Raw genomic sequence first — 20,857 nt, forward strand, 5'->3', positions numbered from 1 at the left:
CCAACATCTTAATTTGACCATCCACTTCTGAGGGTTTGCCCCACAGAACACAATTAATAAATCATTGTGACTCCTGACCAGGTGCAGTAAAAGGAATGGTAAGTTGATTCTTAACCAGTGTTGATTTAGCCAAACAACAATGGATAACAGGTTTCCCAGCCGGTAAAGGTGTTTCCTCTCCCAATTACTAGCTAGCCAGTGATCTGTACTATGAACTTATTCATGTAGGATGCACCTTGCTTGATTAGGCTCTGGTGTGATTCAGAAATCAAACAGAATATCTTAAAACAAAGGGCAATAAATACATTAAAGTTGAACGTAGCTTCAAAAGATTTGAACTGTATACCAAGATTGGGAGCTCACTATCAATAGAACTGGGTACTTCCTACTGTTAAAATACAATGAGATCAGTTGTCTCTATTACACACCCAGAATGTTTCAACATTCTTCAGTACCTTGCAAATTAGTTTTGAAAACTTAAAGGGCCATAGTCAAAACCTGAAAGCAGGTCCGGTCTTTAAGGTATCAAACTTTCTTCCTTCAGTAGGAACAGTAAACCTTTGACTTTAAGGAGGATTGCCAGGTACTATGAATGGTAAGAAAAGTCAGAAACTAGTCAACATTCTTTGATGAGGATGCAAAAGATCAAATGCAGACTGCACTTGTTTACACAAGCTGAAGCTGACATGAACATTTCTCAAATGGATACTGTTGCCAGATTGAAAAGGCCAAGTGCTTGAGAATTTGTTTATTTCAGATTCCTTCCTATTAACCCAAAAAGATTATTGATTTCTACTCATTTTCATGAATCTGTGTTTGAAAAAGTCCTCAAATGTGTTCCTGTAATTTACTATAGAAAAGGGAACTCTTTTTTAAAGTGACAAATTAAATTGTTTATTTTCGTGAAGATGTGTTAAGTGAATATTTTCTAATGGAGACCTACATTACAGCACTTGAACTTGAAAGCTGAAAATTATTTTTAAAGTTGCCTGACTAGCTGCAATTTGCCTAATGCCACAATCGGTTACAGCAGATGCAATCTCACTAGCTCGCCGCTCAGCCTTGGATCACCTGGACAATTATACCTCCGTCAGGCCACTGTTTGTGGATTACAGCTCAGCATTCCACACCATCATACCCCCAGTACTAATCAACAAGCTCCAAAACCTGGGCCTCTCTACCTCCGCAATTGGATCCTTGACTTCCTCATCAGGAGACCACCGTCTGTGCAGATCGGAAATAACATCTCCACCTTGCCGACGATCAGCATTGCTGCACGTCAAGGATGCGTGCTCAGCCCCACTGCTCTACTCTCTCTACACCCACGACTATGTGGCCAGGCTATCTATAAATATGGCGCTGAGATGACTAGTGATGGCGGAATTTCAGAGGGCGATGAGGAGGAGGTGTACAGGAGTGGGACAGATCAGCTGGTTGAGTGGCGTTGCTGCAACAACTTTGCACTCAACATCAGTAAGACCAAGGATTGTTTGTGGACTTCAGGAAGGGGAAGTCGAGGGAGCACACAACAGTCCTTATCAAGGGATCAGCAGTTTCAAGTTCTTAGGTGTCAACATTGCTGAGGATCTATCCTGGGCCCAACACATTGATGCAATGCCAAAGAAGGCACAACAGCAGCGATATTTCAGTCAGGATTTGAGGAGACTTGATACGTCACCAAAGACTCGCAAATTTCTACAGATGTACCATGGAGAGAGGATTCTAACTGGTTGCATTATCATCTGGAATGGTGGGGCCACTGCAAAGGACAAGAAAAAGCTGCAAATCCAACCAGCTCCGTCATGGGCACTAGCTGCCGCAGTATTGAAGACATCTTCAAAAGGGGATGGCTCAAAAAGCAGTATCCGTCATTAGGGACCCCCACCAGCCAGGACATGCCCTCTTCACATTGCTAACATTACAGAGGTGGTACAGGGACACAACGACACACACTCAATACTTTAGCAACAGCTTCTTCCCCTGCACCATGAGATTTCTGAATGGACAATGAACCCATAAACACCCCAGTTTATTTTTCATTTTTTGCTCTCATTATTTAAATTTACACACACACACACACACACACTGTGTATACTGTGCAAAAGTCTTAGACACGTATGTATCGCGAGGGTGCCTAAGATTTTGGCACATTACTGTAATTTTATGAATTGCCCCATACCGCTGCCACAAGAAACAATCATGACATACATGAGTGATGATATACTAGGTCCCTTTTGTGGACTGAGAGTAGGAAGGGGGCAGGGAGAGGGAAATTATGGTTGGGAAAAGCGGAAGGGAGAGGGGAGGGTTTAAGACTTTTGCACAGTATAGTATATATTTTTTATTGTAATTTAATTTTTAAAATAACGTATTGCAATGTACTGTTGCCTCAAAACAACATATTTCATGACATGTCCCGTGATAGTAAACCTGATTCTGATTCAAGTGACAGAAGCGATCACCAGGAGGGCGAGCCCCGCAATCCCAGAATTGCAGCAGGTCAGAAGGCTGTCGCTGTCACTCATGTTACAGTTCTCTGGAAGAGTTAGGTATCCCAGGCAAGCAATCTTCTATTCAGCCTGACTTTCCTCAGATATCGGCGGTGCAAGGTGGAGAGACACCCGGTACTTGCGTCCTGCTGACTGACCAGACGGAAACATCTCGGAAGGGAAGGTTGTCTATCAACACTAAAGGGCCTTAATGAGGACTACAACAGGGGCGTATACTTCGTTGGTCCAGTACAGGTGCCTGTTGAAGTATTAAGTGCACTGTCTGGTTTGCCTGACAGAATGTAAGTGGGGGCATGAAAGGGAGGTGTCCATCCCCAGTTTCTCACGTGATTTTGTGTGCCCCAGAGCTGCATTGTTTCCAGTCTGCAAGTGATGTGGACCTTTCTGCCAAGACGTGGAGCAGCTAATGGAAGTAGCGGGAGTTCCAGGACAGCGGCGACACGTGGCGCATGTGGAAGGGCATCCAGGACATCACCAATTACAAGGCAACATCACCTGACTGTGCAGGTGATGCCTCCCTCCCAGATGTGCTGAATAACTTCTACGCCCGGTTTGAGGCAGAAAATGACGTGGCGGTGAGGAAGTCCACCCCTCCTACAAATGACCAGGTGCTGTGCCTCTCCGTGGCTGATGTGAGGAGAGCCCTGTGCAGGGTCAACCCACAGAAGGCTGCTGGACCAGACAACATTACTGGTAGAGTGCTCAGAGGATGTGCAGACCAGCTAGCAGATGTTCTCACTGACATCTTCAACATCTCCCTGAGCAGCGCCACCGTTCCAACGTGCTTCAAGGCCGCCACCATTGTCTCCGTGCCGAAGAAGTTTTCAGTGACCTGCCTCAATGACTACCGTCCCGTTGCACTAACATCCATCATCATGAAGTGTTTCGAGAGGCTCGTCATGAGGCACATCAAGACCCTGCTGCCCCCGTCACTGGATCCCCTGCAGATTGCGTATCATCCCAACCGCTCAGCAGACGACACCATTGCCATCACCCTCCACCTGGCCCTAACCCACCTGGATAAAAAGGACACATACGGTCGGATGTTGTTCATAGACTTCAGTTCAGCATTCAACACAATCATCCCTCAGAAACTGATTGGAAAGCTGAGCCTCCTGGGCCTGAACACCTCCCTCTGCAACTGGATCCTAGACTTCCTGACTGGGAGACCTCAGTCAGTCTGGATCAGAGGCAGCATCTCCAACACCATCACACTGAGCACGGGGCCCCCCAGGGCTGTGTGCTCAGTCCACTGCTGTTCACTCTGCTGACCCACGACTGTGCTGCAACACACAGCTCGAACCACATCATCAAGTTTGCCGATGACACGACCGTGGTGGGTCTCAACAGCAAGAATGACAAGTCAGCTTACAGAGAGGAGGTGCAGCGGCTAACGGACTGGTGCAGAGCCAACAACCTGTCTCTTAATGTGAACAAAACAAAAGAGATGGTTTTGACTTCAGGAAGGCGTGGAGCAACCACTCCCCGCTGAATATCAACAGCTCCTCGGTAGAGATTGTTAACAGCACCAAATTTCCTGGTGTTCACCTGACGGAGAATCTCACCTGGTCCCTCAACACCAGTTGCATAGCAAAGAAAGCCCAACAGCACCTCTACTTTTTGCGAAGGCTGAGGAAAGTCCATTTCCCACCCCCCCATCCTCATCACATTCTACAGGGGTTGTATTGAGAGCATCCTGAGCAGCTGCATCACTGCCTGGTTCGGAAATTGCACCATCTCGGATCGCAAGATCCTGTAGCGGAATGTGAGGTCAGCTGAGAAGATCTTCAGGGTCTCTCTTCCCGCCATCACGGACATTTACACTACACGCTGCATCTGCAAAACAAACAGCATTATGAAGGACCCCATGCACCCCTCATAAAATCTCTTCTCCCTCTTGCCGTCTGGGAAAAGGCTCCGAAGCATTTGGGCTCTCACGGCCAGACTATGTAACAGTTTCTTCCCCCAAGCTATCAGACTCCTCAATACTCAAAGCCTGGACTGACACCTTACTGCCCTATTGTCCTGTTTATTATTTATTGTAATGCCTGCACTGTTTTTGTGCACTTTATGCAGTCCAGTGTAGGTCTGTAGTCTAGTATAGCTTTCTCTGTTTTTTTTTATTACATAGTTCAGTCTAGTTTTTTGTACTGTGTCATGTAACACCATGGTCCTGAAAAACATTGTCTCATTCTTACGATGCACTGTACCAGCAGTTATGGTCGAAATGACAATAAAAGTTGACTTGACTTGACTTGAGAATCCTGTTCATCCAGTCTCAATGGAGGATCTAGCTACACAGAGTAGAGGACTGCTTTTCTCTCCCAGATCAGAAACGTCACAACCATCAGAACTTACTTGCTTACAGAGAACAAACTATTGCCATTTAGAATTTAATCAAACATCTGGAGATTTGATGGCAGCAGTAGAATCTGGGTCAGAAAGCACATAGTCGATTAAATCTTCTTTAATCTACTGGCATTGCGCTGTCATTTCTCAGGATGTCAGTATTCCTCCACTCCCTGTTGGTGCTGGCCTGTGTTACACTGCCAGGTATTTATGTTTAAATATTACATTTCCCATCATCTTGTATTGCAATGTACTGCTGCCACAAAAACAATAAATTTCATAATGTATGCCAGAGATATTAAAGGTGAATCTGATTCTTAACGGTTTGGCATTAATGTTAATAATTTTTTTTTTACCTAAAATTTTCCAGTGCCAGGAGAAGGATAGGTGGTGGATGGTTGCAGATGCTACTACAAGATGGAGAGTGGAGAGCATTCTGCTGGCTGCATCACTGCCTGATACGGAGGCTCCGACGCTCAGAATCGCAAGAAGCTGCAGAGGGTTGGAAGCTGAGCCATCTCCATCATGGGCGTGGCTCTCCCCACCATTGAGGACATCTTAAAGAGGTGCTCCCGCAAGAAGACGGATCCCATCATTAAGGACATTGATACGGCCTCTTCTTGTTACTACTGTCAGGGAGGAGGTACCAGAGCCTGAAGACCCATACTCAGCGATTCACGACTACTTCCACTGCTCCATCATCAGGTTTCTGAACGGTCCATTACTACTTAATTATTCCTTTTTTTTGTGCTATTTATTTAATAGTGATTTTGTGTCTTTGTTCTGTACTGCTGCTACAGAACAATAAATTTGATGTAATAAAAGACTGATAATAAATCTGATTCTGTGCGACACAGAAAAGAAATAGGCCCTTCAGCCAATCTAGTCTGTGCCGAACCACTTAAACCATCTACTCCCATCGACCTGCACCTGCACCATAGCCTTCCATACCCCTGCCATCCATGTACCCATCCAAACTTCTCCTAAAAAGTTGAAATCAAGCTCAGATGTCCCACTTGCGCTGACAGCTTATTCCCCCGCTCTCCTGACCTTTCAGCACTCACTTGTTGAATGTGACTGAATGCAGGCGCCCAGAGGATAGAACCCATTGTTTAAATGTGTGTTCTCCAGCGAGGAAGCACAAAGGTTGCAAGATGAGCTTGAGCTATGTGCAATATGTGTAAGAGGTAATCAGTGCAAGGAAGCTGAACTATTGGTTTCCTGAGCTTGTGATAGTTCCTCCGTTATTTCTATCAGCAGAAAATTCCGTGCTACTATTTCGAGGAAGCTCAGGCTGAACTTGTTGAAAGTCAGGCCTGGATAATAGTTGTTTGCGTCATGAAGGGATTTTGAAGTCCAGATGAGCAGCCATAATCCTTGGAAACAACTGAAGTCTTTGGAAATGGCTGTACATTTTATTTGCTGATATTATATTGAACTTGTAACCTACAGCCTGGTTAAAGGTTAACTGTTGATTCTGCTCATTCTGTGTATGATTCTTAAGCTCACAAGACTTCTTCACTGGTCTGGTGTTCAAGCAGTTATGAAGTAATAACACGGATTCTGGCAAATAACTATCAAAAAGTTGTGAACTCATCAGCACTTCTTGCTGGCCCAAGTTATGCCCACTGTGTTTGTATATTCCTTCTGCAAATTACTCCATGGCCCAGAATAGATTTTCCAAAGATACGAATTGGCATAAAGTCTCATATCTTGTGTGTCCTTAAAAAAAGTAAGAGCTTACTCTGAACTCAGTGCAATACACTCAGAAGGGGTGTCCGAAACACCATAAGTGCAGATTGTCTTTCTCTGACCTTTAAGAAGCCTGCTCCAATGCCCAGGCGATAGTGTCTGTTCAAGAGGAAACAAGCAAAAACACATTTTCCCTTGCTTAGTGAACAGAGACATCTGCTAGAGCTGATAGTCACGTATGACACACATCAGCCAACACCGCCTGGACACTGGTAAGTTCAGGGTAACAGTGTCTTCAGCCTAGATGGCTAAATAGTCAAGGCTCAGGTGAATGGCTTCTGTGAAAAGATTTATTCTACAGTATACATAGTGTTTGTTACACCACCCGAGCCATGAAATGATCTCCTGTAGAGAATTCAAGTGCAGCAGGCTCATTCGTACATCAAACTGCCTGGGGCCTAGTGTCTTTTTGATACCAGAGAAAGGGCATTAGCATAGAAGTTGCTGTCAGAATAAGTACATTAAATGGTTGTGGACGAAAACCGCCGACATGACCTAGATTCACCAGTAAATAGGAAACTAAAATAGGCAAAGTCACTAACTTTTGACTTGTATGAAAAAAATTGATCAATTTCCAGAACTGAAATAAGCAAGTGTTTAAAAATATCCAGGCATCCCACATAATGCAAATAGAACTTCTTGGCCCCAAATTTCCTGGGGAAAACAAGCCACTGCACTTGCTTCCATCCCCACTCTTGATCACAGTTACCTGGAGCAAATCTTCAAGTAGCAGCTTGGTTACTGAAGCCAGCTCCCACCTGTCCCCGAGGCCCTGAGATGTGCTGAGCTTTCTGGTCAAAAATCCCGCAGATATACCTTGACAAGCAATGCCTTCCAGAGCACCTTCATTGCAATCAGTGAGAAAAAATTTCTAATACAAAATCAGGTCAAAGCATACCATTGTGTTTTGTTTCAAAGACTGCTCTTTGTTCTGAATTGTAAACCTCGCTGACTGAAGATCTGTTTGTTGTACCTGATAGAGTGAGCGTACGCTGGGCTGGAAGACCATGTTGGTGTTGAGCAAGAATGAACGGAGGAGAGGTTGTGGATAGCAAGCCAATTGGGCAACAATCCCGGTCAGCAGCAAGTTGACGTGTAGTTCATTTTCAATCATGTTCTCCATCTTAGATAATAAAACGCTAATGAATGGTCCTGTAAACAGAAAGTGAAAATGAGTCACGGCACATCCTGCTAATGCCCATGTTAACTTCTTGACTGTCAAGAACATGCAGCTATCAGCTATTAGCCTCTGAAGTCAATCTCACAATTCAACAAGATCATGGATGATCTTTGACACAATTCCCATTTACCAGGCCTTCCCCCATATTCACTTATACTGTTGGTTACTAATCCCAGGATTAAAATTATTAATCTTGCATTAAATGGTGTTTGCAGAAGAGAGTTCCAAATTTTCATCACCCTTTGCATTTCCAAACTTTGCTCCTGAAAGTTGTGACTACACCCCATGATTTCTACATTACACAATCAAGATGATTTCTCCCTTTACCTTGTTTGATTCCCCTCAATAACTTAAATTTCAACCAAATAGTTCCTCAGCTTCTAAATTCCACAGAATAAATCCTATTTGTGTGATACAAAATCAAAATATTGTAGATGTAATCTGAAATAAAGACAAAAACAGATGGAAAACTCAACATATCATGTCAGGCAGCATCTGTGAGAAAAGCAAGGTGAGCATTTTAGGATTATCAGAACTCTATTCCATCTAACCTCTGACAAAGGGACATTGATCTGAAGACCTGTTTCCCTCTGCACATATTCTACTTTTATTCCTAGTTTGTGTGATCCCTCTTTGGAACTTAACTACTGCAGTCCAAGGATCTTTCTGGTGTACCTGCATAACACTCACTCACTCTTAGTGAATCTACTATGCTCACAGAAGTATTAACGTGTTCTAGATAAGACCAACTCCAAACACGTTCTAGATAAGACTGTTTCCAAGCATGCTCTAGATAAGATTGAATTTTATTCTGTGTACTCCACTCATCCAGATATAAATAAAATATTTATTTTCTGTACTTATTCACACCGTTTGATGTGTACACAGAATCCCATCTCCCAAGCTTTTCACCATTTAGAAAGTGCTTGTTTTGATCCTCTGACAATCCAAAGAGGATGCCCTCACATTTGCCCACACCAAGATACATTTACCATTGATTTTATCCTTGTTTTAGAACCATAGAACACTACAGCACAGTACAAGCCCTTCAGCCCTCCATGTTGTGCCGACCCATATAATCCTTAAAAAAAGTACTAAACCCACACTACCCCATAACCCTCCATTTTTCTTTCATCCATGTGCCTGTCCAAGAGGCTCTTAAATACCCCTAATGTTTTAGCCTCCACCGTCATTCCAGGCACTCATAACCCTCTGTGTAAAAAATTACCCCTGATGTCTCCCCTAAACTTCCCTCCCTTAATTTTGTACATATGCCCTCTGGTGTTTGCTATTGGTGCCCTGGGAAACAGGTACTGACTATCCACCCTATCAATGCCTCTCATAATCTTGTAGACCTCTATCAAGTCCCCTCTCATTCTTCTACACTCCAAAGAGAAAAGTCCCAGCTCTGCTAACCTTGCTTCATATGACTTGTTCTCCAAACCAGGCAACATCCTGGTAAATCTCTTCTGCACCCTCTCCATAGCTTCCACATCCTTCCTATAATGAGGTGACCAGAATTGAACACAATACTCTTAAGTGCGGTCTCACCAGAGATTTGTAGAGTTGCAACATGACCTCTCTACTCTTGAACTCAATCCCCCTATTAATGAAGCCTAGCATCCCATAGGCCTTCTTAACTACCCTATCAACCTGTGCAGCGATCTTGAGGGATGTATGGATTTGAACCCCAAGGTCCCTTTGTTCATCCGCACTCTTAAGTAACTGACCATTAATCCTGTCCTCAGTCTTCTGGTTTGTCCTTACAAAATGCATCACCTCACACTTGTCCGGATTGAACTCCATCTGCCATTTTTCTGCCCAACTCTGCAGCCTGTCTTGTAACTTTCAACCACCTACAGCTCCATCCACAACTTCTCCAATCTTCGTGTCATCCGCAAACTTACTCACCCATTCCTCCGCCTCTACATCCAGGTCATTTATAAAAATCACAAATAGCAGGGGTTCCAGGACAGATCCCTGCAGCACTCCACTAGTCATCGACCTCCAGGCAGAATACTTTCCTTCCACAACTACCCTCTGCTTTCTTCCTTTAAGGCAATTATTTATCCAAACAGCCAAGGTTCCACTTATCCCATGCCTCATGACTTTCTGGATGAGTCTCTCGTGAGGGACCTTGTCAAATGCTTTGCTAAAGTCCATGTAGACCACATCTACTGCCCTACCCTCATCAATTTCTTTAGTTACCTCTTCAAAAAACTCAATCAGGCTCGTGAGGCACGATCTTCCCTTCACAAAGCCATGTTGACTATCCATGAGTAGACTGTACTTCTCCAAATGCTCGTAGATCCTATCCTTAAGAATCCTTTCCAATAGTTTGCAGACCACCAACGTAAGACTCACCGGTCTATAGTTCCCAGGTTTCACTCTATTACCTTTTTTAAACAAGGGAACTACATTTGCCATTCTCCAGTCCTCCGGCACTTCCCCTGCAGCCAAAGAGGATTCAAAGATCATGGTTAATGCTCCAGCGATCTCTTCTCTCAGTTCCCACAACAACCTGGGGTGTATCATATCCGGCTCTGGGGATTTATCAATCTTGATGTTTTTAAGAAGATCCAGCACTACTTCTTCCGCAATCTCCACATTGTGCAGCACACAGGCCTGCTCTACTTCAACCTCACCCTGATCAATGATCCTTTTCACTTGTGAATACTGAAGCAAAGTATTCATTTAGGACCTCTCCAACCTCCTCCACCTCCAGGAACATGTTGCCCTCTTTATCCTTTAGCAGTTCCACCTTTGTTCTCGTCATCTTCCTATTCTTCACATACGCATAGAACACCTTGGGGTTCTCCTTAATCCTACATGCCAAGGCTTTCTCATGCCCCCTTTGAGCTCTCCTAAGTCCTTTCTTTAGCTCCTTCCTGGCTACCCTATATTGCTCATGAGCCCCTCCTACTTCCTGCTTCTTATATCTAACATTTGCTTCCAAGATGGCGGTGCGATGCAGCTTGCAGTGGCCACTCCGGAGCTGATTATCTGTTATTTGTGAAGTGGGGTGCCGTGCGCAATCATAATCGATTGAAAATGGACGTGGAAGCACGGAGAAACATCGAGAAATTCCAGGAAGACCTTCTTCGTTGCTGCTGCTGCTGTGAGGTCCGGGACTCTGCTGGGAAGAACAGGCCCCCAGTCCTCGGGGTCGCGTTGCCGATGGCCGTTGGTGGGGCCGTCGTAATATGCTCGGCAGAGGATGGTGCTCGGAGAAGCTGTGCCGGAGGGGATGGTCGTCGGCTTGGAGGTTCGAAGGACTCGGAGTCCGCTGCGGTCAGGTCGCTTTCGGTGTGTGCTGCGTCTGCGAGGCTGGTTTCGACAGAGCTTCCATTGTGTGCTGCGTCTGCGAGGCTGAGTCGGGCGGCGCCGTGGAAGTCCATAGCGGGGGTATTCCCTTCTGCCGCTGGCGTGGGATGGCGAGTCTGTCGGGACCCTGAGGACTTGTGGAAACTGTGTGGTGATTTCTTTTGAACTTACAGTCCTTTAACATCTTGGATTATTTTTACTGTGCCCATAGTCTGTTTTTTATCAATTATGCTATTGTTTGCACTGTTGTAATTATGTGGTTTTGTGCAGGTCTTGTAGCTTTAGTTTTTGGTCTTGTTTTGTCTGGTGGATTTGGAGCTCCTTTCCGGGGAACGCGCTAAGACGGTAGCGCGATATTAATACGCAGCAGCCTCTCTGGACTCTGGACTGGGGATTGCCAAACGTTATGTGGATTTTTTGGTGTAGTCTGTTTTGTCATGTGCTTTACTGATATCATTCTGGAGGAACGTTGTCTCACTTTTTAACTGCATTGGATTTGTGGTTTCTAAATGACAATAAACTGAATCTGAATCTTTTTCCTCTTGACGAGTTGCCTCACGTGTTTCGTCAGCCACGGTTCCCTTTTCCTACCATTTTTTCCTTGCCTCAGTGGGACAAATCTATCCTGAACCCAGCTCAAGTGGTCCCTAAACTTCTCCCACATTACTTCTGTGCTTTCCCCTTTGAACATCTGTTTCCAATTTACTCTCGCTAGTTCCTGTCTCATCCCTTCAAAGTTAGCCCTTCCCCAGTTAAGCAGTTTACCATTTCATCTGATTTTATCCCTTTCCATAGCGATGCTGAAGCCAAGGGAGTTGTGGTCGCTCTCACCAACATGCTCCCCCACCAAGAGGACTGTCACCTGACCAGGTTCATTACCCAGAACTAGATCCAGTATAGCCTCTCCTCTCATCGGCCGGTCCACGTACTGTGTCAGGAATCCTTCTTGAACAAACCTGACAAATTCAGCCCCATCTATCCCCCTTGCACTCAGGAGGTGCCAGTCAATATGAGAGAAGTTAAAATCACCCATAACTACTATCCTGTATTTCCTGCTCCATTCTAAAATCTGCCTGCTTATCTGCTCCTCAGTGTCCCGAGGGCTATTTGGGGGCCTATAGACTACTCCCAGCACAGTGATTGATCCCTTCCTATTTCTGACTCTCACCCAGACTGACTCCGTGGACACTCCCTCTGCAGCGTCCTCCCTTTCTATAGCCGTGATACTATCCCTGACCAGCAATGCCACTCCCCCCCCCCCTTTTCTACCTCCCATCCTATTCCTTTTAAAACACTTGAACCCCGGGACCTGCATCATCCAATCCTGCTCTTCCTCCACCCAAGTTTCAGTAACGGCCACAACATCGTAGTTCCACGTACTAATCCATGCTCTAAGTTCATCCTCCTTGTTCCTAATACTCCTAGCATTGAAATAGACACATTCAACCCCTCTAACTGGCTACAATTATGTTTTGTCCTCTGTCTGTCCTTCCTCATCAACTCAGAACTCTTAGCATCATGCCCTTGTCCTTCTACCTTAATCCCTGCACTCACATTCTGATTCCCACCCCCCTGCCAAACTAGTTTAAACCCTCCCCAACAGCTCTATCAAACCTGCCCGCCAGGATATTGGTCCCCCTGGGATTCAAGTGCAACCCGTCCTTTTTGTACCGGTCACACCCTCCCCAAAAGAGGTCCCAATGATCCAGAAATCTGAATCCCTGCCCCCTGTTCCATTCCCTCAGCCACACATTTATCCTCCACCTCATTCTATTCCTATTCTCACTGTCACATGGCACAGGCAGTAATCCTGAGATTACTACCTTTGAGGTCCTGCTTTTCAACTTCCTTCCTAACTCCCTGTAGTCTTCTTTCAGGACCTCTTCCCTTTTCCTACCTATGTCATTGGTACCAATATGTAACACGACCTCTGGCTGTTCTCCCTCCCACTACAGGGTATCTTGGATGCGATCAGAAACATCCCGGACCCTGGCACCTGGGAGACAAACTACCATCCGAGTTTCTTTCCTGCGTCCACAGAATCGCCTGTCAGGCCCCCTGACTATAGAGTCCCCTGACACTACTGCCTTCCTCTTCCTCTCCCTACCCTTCTGAGCCACAGGGCCAGACTCTGTGCCAGAGGCACGTCCTCTGTCGTTTCCCCCAGGTAGGCTGTCCCCCCACCCCCCCCCCCCAACAATACTCAAACAAGAGTACTTATTGTCAAGGGGTACAACCACAGGGGTACTCTCTAGTACCTGGCTCTTCCCCTTCCCTCTCCTGACTGTGACCCATTTCTCTGTCCCCCATGGCCCCGGAGTGACCACCTGTCTGTAACTCCTCTCTATCACCTCCTCACTCTCCCTAACCAGACGAAGGTCATCGAGCTGCAACTCCAGTTCCCTAACACGGTCCCTTAGGAGTTGCACCTCGATGCACCGGGTGCAGATGTGGCCGTCTGGGATGCCGGGAGACTCCAGGACCTCCCACATCTGACACCGACCACAGAAAACTGGCCTCACACACATACTACTTCCTTTTGCAATTAACAACTGCCTTGTCTTGTCCTGTTACCGCCGAAGCCCGTGAAGCCAAAGCCCTTTCACTCTGCGGCCCGCTCCCAACGCTGCCCGCTGGATATGGCTGCCTTCTTTTTAAACTGTTCGCACTCAACTGGCTGACAGCACGTGCCTGCGCAGTCTGGCCTCTCTCTTCCCCCGAGAATTCAAAATGTCTTCCCGCTAGAAATCCTTAGGTGCTCTCCCGCTGCCTTCTTGTTCCAAATCAAAAACTTCTGCAGATTCTTTGCCCTTTTTAAACTGTTCACACTCAACTGGCTGACATTATTAATGTCTTTATAATTTACTGTATTTCCCCTACACCATTTACAATTCTGACTATTCAGCTCAGTTTTAGTTTCTAAACTGTTCCCACTATTGGTTTAAGTGTTTCTGGCCTCAGTTCATACTTTTGTCTACAATTGTTATTCATAATAATTTTATGCCTTTGTGCTGCACCTCCATGTCATGAAAGTCAGTAATAATAAACTTGATTCTGATTCACTTTAAGAGAACTCCACAATAGCCAACAGGTTCTCGCTACAAGATACAGTGATTGACACTATGAACAGTATATTTAAACACCAGATCCCAATCATGTGTTGCAAATAATTTAATTGTGCTCAGCACCAAAGAATCATGCTTAGGAGCTTTAAGAACAAAATAATAATGTCCCCCACATCATGAGGTTCAACCACCCGTGATTGCTGGTGCAGTCTTACAGATACTGACTGAATGCCACTTCAAACTTCAGTATTCTCTACTGATAATTACAATGCTTCCCTTTTAAGAGAATGGGAATCTTTCGTAGCCTCAATTTAGGTTAAAGTAACAGGTGGGGGGGGGAGCTCATCTCAAGTACAGTACCTGATGAGGCCAGATGTGACAATTGTTCTTGGTGGCAGAGGGGTCACCAAAGCTCACACCATCAAACTCACTGACGATGCCGTTCAGTCATTTACATGTTCGTTAGCACCTGTGCTGCTGTGTTACCAAAGAGAAATTGGGACACAGCTTCTCTGTGCATCTCTCTTCTGCTCGGTCTCATCAGGGTACGGGAGGCAGCCCCCTACCCTCACCCCACCCCTCAGGTCGCAGAGCTGGAGAAGGTGGGACGAAGGGAGGATGAAGGTGATTACTGCGGCTGACAAGCCACAGGACCACATCAGAGAGAATGGGATGAACAAACGAGTCTGGAGCCTGGTGACATGGAGACAGCAGGGATGAGGGGGCACCAGAAGGAGTGTGTAAGGAATCGGGTGCGACCATGCATCTGAACTCCCTTAGGGCACGCAGAGCAGGAGTTGAGGGGCTGCCCCCACCGATGGGGTGTGATGCACAATAAGATGTATTGTAAGAGACTCTTAGATAGGTACATGGAACCTAGAAAAATAGAGGGCTATGTGCTAGGGAAATTCTAAGCCGTTTCTGTCTTTTAAGAGACTCTTAGATACTGTAGGTACATGGAACTTAGTAAAATAGAGGGCTATGTGCTAGGGAAATTCTAGGCAGTTTCTAGAGTAGGTTACACAGTCAGCACAACATTGTGGGCTGAAGGGCCTGTAATGTGCTGTAGATTTTCTATGTTCTATGTGCCAGGCCAGACTGAGGAGATGCCATGGTACACGGAGCAGTCCCTCTTCAAGTCCTCCCAGGTGGCAGGGCAGAACCCGGAGAAGGTGACCTCCTTTGTGGGAGGGCAGCACACTGACTGTACATGCAAGGACTCGGTGACTTTCCCCTGGTTTAGGTGACTGCATCATAGGAGACCCAGCTACAAATGCACTGGATCAAGCTGGGTGTCAGGTGGCGACAAGTTCTTTTATAAATAAATTCTCCAAGGATTGCAGCTAAACCACAGCCACAGGATGATCTAGGCTGTCAAACCCAACTCCTTGGCAGTTAAAAAGAGACAAATACCAATGTGCCTAATGCAAAAAAAAAATGTCATAATTTTCTCAAAACACTGGTGGAATGCAGCAGGCCAGGCAGCATCTGTAGGAAGAAGTACAGTCAACATTTCAGGCCGAGACCCTTCGTCAGGACTAACTGACGGTCTCGGCCCGAAACGTCAACTGTACTTCTTCCTACAGATGCTGCCTGGCCTGTTGCATTCCACCAGCACTTTGTGTGTGTTGCTTGAATTTCCAGCATCTGCAGATTTCCTTGTGCTTGCGTCATAATTTTCTCCTTTTTTGTATTATCTGATTTCACTTTGTTCTCAATGAATTTCAAGGTGCAAGTAAAGCTGTGCCCAACAGCATAAGCAGTAGCACTGCCTCCTCACAGCCTGAGTGACCTGCTTCAGAGCCGACCTACAGAGCCACCACTGTGCGGTGCAAACTCACACTTTTGCCCTGTAACCACGTGTTTCCCACATCCCAAAGGTGTTCAGGTTAGTACGTCAACTGCTTCTACAAATTCCTCCCAAAATGAAGATAAATTTTACAACCTGGGGGTAGAGAAAGGAGTAAGTAAAATAGAAAGGGTTTAGTATAAAATGGGCAGCACATAATCAGGCAGGGCCAAACAGCCTCTTCTGTTTCTATGTGATCAAGAATAAGCGTCAGTAATACAGCATGACAACAGGCCCTTTGGCCCAACTCATCCGTGCTGACCAAGATTTAAATCTGAATTACTCCCATTGCCTGCATATGAATAAATAGCCCTCTAAACCTTTTCTATCCATGTACCTGGTCTAAATATCTTTTAAATGTTGTTAGTGTATCCATCTCTGCATTTCCCTCCGGCAGCTGCTTCTACATATCCTCCACCCACTGTGTGAAAAGGTTTTACCTCAGTCCCTTGGCTGAAGTAGGGAAGTTCAAAATCTCTGGGTAGAGATTTCAAGCAGATTAGCACAATTCACCTCCAAGTGTAAGAACACTGAACACCATCTTTGTACGAAAGGCAATGCCTGCCTTCTGCAGTGGTCCAACTGGTCTTGTGGCATTGTACAACAACAAAAAAATCACTGATACGTATCCAGCAGCCAAAAGCACTAAGTACAGATTGAAAAGCAAAGCAACGTGGATTATGTAAATCTGAAAAAAAAGAGAAAATGCTGGAAGTACTCAGCAAGTTAGGGAGCTTCTACAGAAAGAGAAACAGAATTAACATTGTAAGTTGATGACCTTTTAATCAGAATGTAACAGGTCATCAGCATGGAATGTTGAAAGTTTTTTCTGACAGATGCTGCCAGAGCTACTGTGTCTGTCTTAGAATCAGATTCACAATCACTGGCGTATGTGGTGAAATGTGTTGCTTTGTGGCTCATTGTGCATATGAAATGACCTCTCCCTAATGCTGGCTGCCAGATCTATGACACCCCCATTCAGATAGTAAGTCAACATACCTGTGAATGGAGCTCCATGTATCCTAGCTGGATTGTTGGAAAACATTAAGTGAACTTTTGGACCAAATGGAAAAGTTAGGTTGTCAGAATGTGGGGCCACGGTGAACTTCTCAAAATCATCTTCGTCCTCTGTGGGAGTGCTGGGCTCAGAAGAGTTTTGGTTCGAAGCACTTAATTCATTCGGATTATAATTTAGTTTTGCAAGGAGGTCGTGGTACTGGGAAAGGAAGTCTTCGGTCTCCATACTCAGCATGTGCTGGTTAAAGCCTTTGGACTCAGTGCTCAGTATAGCTTCCTGGGTCTGATCGCCATGGTCAGGTGCCAGTCCAGAATGCTCCATTTCTGTGCCCTGCTCACTGCGGGCACTCACAGCGTTTTGTTTCTCAGAAACCGTGCTCCTTGAGGTGCTGCGTGTCGTCCGATTCACCGGCCCGTTACTCAGCTGCGCTTTCTGATCTGTTATCCTACCACCAGATGGTGTTTTCACCTGTTTGACGTTACTTTCAACGTTATCCTGAGCATCCTTTTCAGCACAAAGTCTATAAACCATGACATCGTCGTGAAAATCCGATTCCTCAATATAGGACCCTCTAATTAGCATTAACGCACTTTTCTTCATCTCCTGAATGTGCTTGGGAGGATCCGCTGGTGCTGCGTCAATCGCAGTTCCTTGCTTAATAAGTGAGTAAGGTTGTAGAGATCCGTCATCCGAACTAGGAGACATCCCGGTATCGTAGCTGTCATCCCATTCCAGCTCCGGCTGCATCTTCTCCCTGATGGGCCTGGTCCTCCTGACGGTAGGGTTGTGCTGGCTTTTAGCTGGCGCCTTGCTGCCGCGTTTGCTGGCACCCTCTGTCAACGCAGGAGAGAAGTGTTCGGGATCTGGATTTTCACCGTCGTAGGGGGCAGACCACACCTTACACTTCCTCACACAGGCAGTGATGTTAACCCGAGCCTCCCAGAGGTAGTGCAGGTAACTGACATCCAGTGGCTTTCGGAGTCTGTCCCAATCCCCCGGGATTTCTACGCAGGCTACCTCTCCTTCAGAGCCTGAGACGAGACGAGACGAGACAAGACTGAAGTTAATATTACAACAGGCAAGAGGGGGCAGGGATAAAGAAGCCACATCATTTAGATATCAATTAAGTTCAGTTTTTCACCTACCTTCCAGAAAACGAGTGCAAGGATCCAACTTCTGGAATCTCAACCGTGTTTGAGATATTTGAATATTATGCCCACACTTGTCAGCGCAATGGATTGTCAAAACAGCGACTGATGGAGTGAGAGTAAGTGGGAAGGGTTTTTCTAAAGAACATGTGCTGTGATCATCAGTAATAAAAAAAAAGCTTACAGTAAATGATTGGAGTTGGAAAGTAAATAGATACATAAACTACGAATTTATGCTGGGGAAACTGGGTCGTAGTACACAGGTGTTTACAGGGGAGGGAGTAGTGCAGAGAGCCCTCACTACTGAATCCAGAGTCATCACTGACATTCATCATAGAATTTGCTGTTTTGTGGTAGCAGTAAAAATTACAAAATCAATAAATACTGCAAAGAAATGTAGTGTATGTGGATAGATCATTCCGAAATTTGATGAGAGTGGGGGAGAAGCTGTTCCTAAGTCATTGAGTGTGGGACATAACTCCTCTCCAACGATAGTAACAAGAGGGTCCTTTGTGACGGACGCCACCTTCTCGAGGCTCTGCCCCTTGAAGGTATTCTTGGTGGTGGGGAGTTTGTGCCTGCAATGGAACTGGCTGAGGCTACAGACTTCTGCAGCCTCTTTCAATCCTGTGTATTGGAGACTCCATACCAGGTCTGCGACGTAACCAATATAAAGAAATTTCCAAGTCTTTGGTGACGCTCCAAATCTCCCCAAACTCCTAAATGGAGTTCCTAGCATGCCTTTGCTGTGATTGCATCAATGTGCTGGGTCCAGAATAGTTGCCAAGATGTTGACACCCTGTAACCTGCTCACTGATGCCTCCTCAAAGAGGACTTTGTTTCCTGACTTCCCTTTCCTGAAGTCCACAATCACTTCCTTGTTCTCTTTGACACTGAATGCAAGGATTTTGTTGCAACATCACTCAACTATCCAATCTTTCTCCCCTCTGTAAGCCTCCTCCTCGCCACCTGAGATTCTACCAACAAGTGTTGTCACTGACAAATTTATAGATGGCACGAGCTGTACTTAGCCACACAATCATGAATGTAGAAAGAGAAGCAATAGGCACCATTAAGCCTCACAGTAACGGACCTAATATGGGCAAAGAAGCTTCCTCCTGATTACTTGAAAACCATAAATGGACACAAAGATACACCACAGCTTTCAACTGCAGGAGATGAAATAAAAGAATACACCAGAAAATAAACCTTACCTGCAGTGACTGAGTGAGATGGATCGGAGACTCTCGATCCCAGAACGTTTTCACCCTCTGGTTGTTCCTGGACGAGGGTGGTTCCAGAGCTGCAGCAGGCTGGCGTCAAGGCAAGTAGTTTGGCAGCAGATACAGAGTAGCAGTCTCTTTCCCTCACTGCCTGACGTTGGCTCAACATCATGTGGTTACATGGTATTAGATACCTACAAAATCCAAGCTTCCACATTAGACAGAAATACAAATTTTACGTTTCCTACTAACATATCTTTTATGTTGCATCTGAAGCCAGACCAAGATTAATCCTTCATAATAAATTCTTTGAAGTCCTGGTCACTAGCGGCAGTGAAACTCTGTTGGATTGTAATGTCACTTATTGCCTGTAACAATAATAGATTTGCAAAACAACAAATTTCACAGCATATGTCAGTGATAACAAGCCTGATTCTAATTCCAATTGCAAATTTGACTTTATATTCCCAGTTTTGATTGCCCTCAAAGAGGCTGATTCTTTAGCCTACTAATCTGGGCAATTATACTGTCAACAAGGTGATTCAATCCAAATATAACACAAGAAGGGCATCTTCCAAAGAAAGAATGTCGCAATGGAAACCTTGATAGTTTCAAGAACATCTGCCTTTTCACGGGATATGTAAAACATTCTTCATCCTTTCCACATAAATTAAAGTTGGTGCCTTCCCTGGCTCTGACTCCAATCTGGAACATTTCACCAACTTTGCTCTGATTTTCAACTTCACTTCCTCTTTACTTAATCTATCATCAACTCTATTCTACTGGGCAATATCTACTCTAAATCTACCAACTTTCATGACTACCTTAACTGTATTTTCTCACACCTTGCTTTCTATAAGAACTGTAACCCCTCCCGGTGTACTGTCTCCTTTGTTCTGATTACGTCCTCTTCTATACCAGTGTTTCCAAGATAACTCCTTCCTTCTTCAACCAAGGACCATCACTGCCTATTCCTCACTTGCTTACTCAATGGTGGTTCACAAGGCCCTCAGCCATGCACATTCCATTTTCAATCCACTGACCGATTCTCCTTCCTCACAAACCACCTCATGACCACCTTCCCACCAAGAGTCAAATAACGAATATCTGCCACAATCAAACACACTCCCCCTTCTCCTGCATTGTTATAAAGACACTGACCTTCCCCCCACGCCATGGACCACTACCCACCGGACACTTTCTCCTGGGAGTGTAGCTCCAAGCATTTCCTTTGGGTGAAGTAGTAATTAAAGTGTTTGCCACTCGTCAAAGAGAAGCCATGGGTGACCACTTTGCTGAACACCGGATTGCCACCAGTTAATTCTCTAGACCAGGGGTTCCCAACCTTTTTTATGCCATGGACCCCTACCATTATCCGAGGGGTTCGTGGACCCCAGTTCGGGATCCTCGGATCTAGACCCATCCAATGCTGTGCCATT

At 45.4% G+C, this 20,857-nt stretch overlaps 1 protein-coding gene and 1 long non-coding RNA gene across 2 annotated transcripts in view; one reads left to right on the forward strand and one right to left on the reverse strand.

Moving 5' to 3' along the window:
- The window catches only part of fhip1aa (FHF complex subunit HOOK interacting protein 1Aa), a 141,532-nt gene that overhangs the window by 13,132 nt on the left and 107,543 nt on the right, over positions 1-20,857 (reverse strand). The window contains exons 8-10 of the mRNA XM_073042908.1: positions 19,410-19,612; positions 17,029-18,078; positions 7,585-7,763 (exon numbers count right to left, since the gene is read on the reverse strand). Of these exons, the coding sequence (XP_072899009.1) occupies positions 7,585-7,763; positions 17,029-18,078; positions 19,410-19,612 (1,432 nt within the window). The remainder of the gene's footprint in view (positions 1-7,584; positions 7,764-17,028; positions 18,079-19,409; positions 19,613-20,857) is intronic.
- On the forward strand, positions 5,234-12,002 carry LOC140726477 (uncharacterized). The gene is made up of 3 exons (XR_012098645.1): positions 5,234-5,564; positions 7,592-7,687; positions 10,749-12,002. It is a non-coding gene; the product is annotated as an uncharacterized lncRNA (long non-coding RNA).

Source organism: Hemitrygon akajei, chromosome 4 (assembly GCF_048418815.1).
Source record: "Hemitrygon akajei chromosome 4, sHemAka1.3, whole genome shotgun sequence".
Taxonomy (NCBI): Eukaryota; Metazoa; Chordata; class Chondrichthyes; order Myliobatiformes; family Dasyatidae; genus Hemitrygon; species Hemitrygon akajei.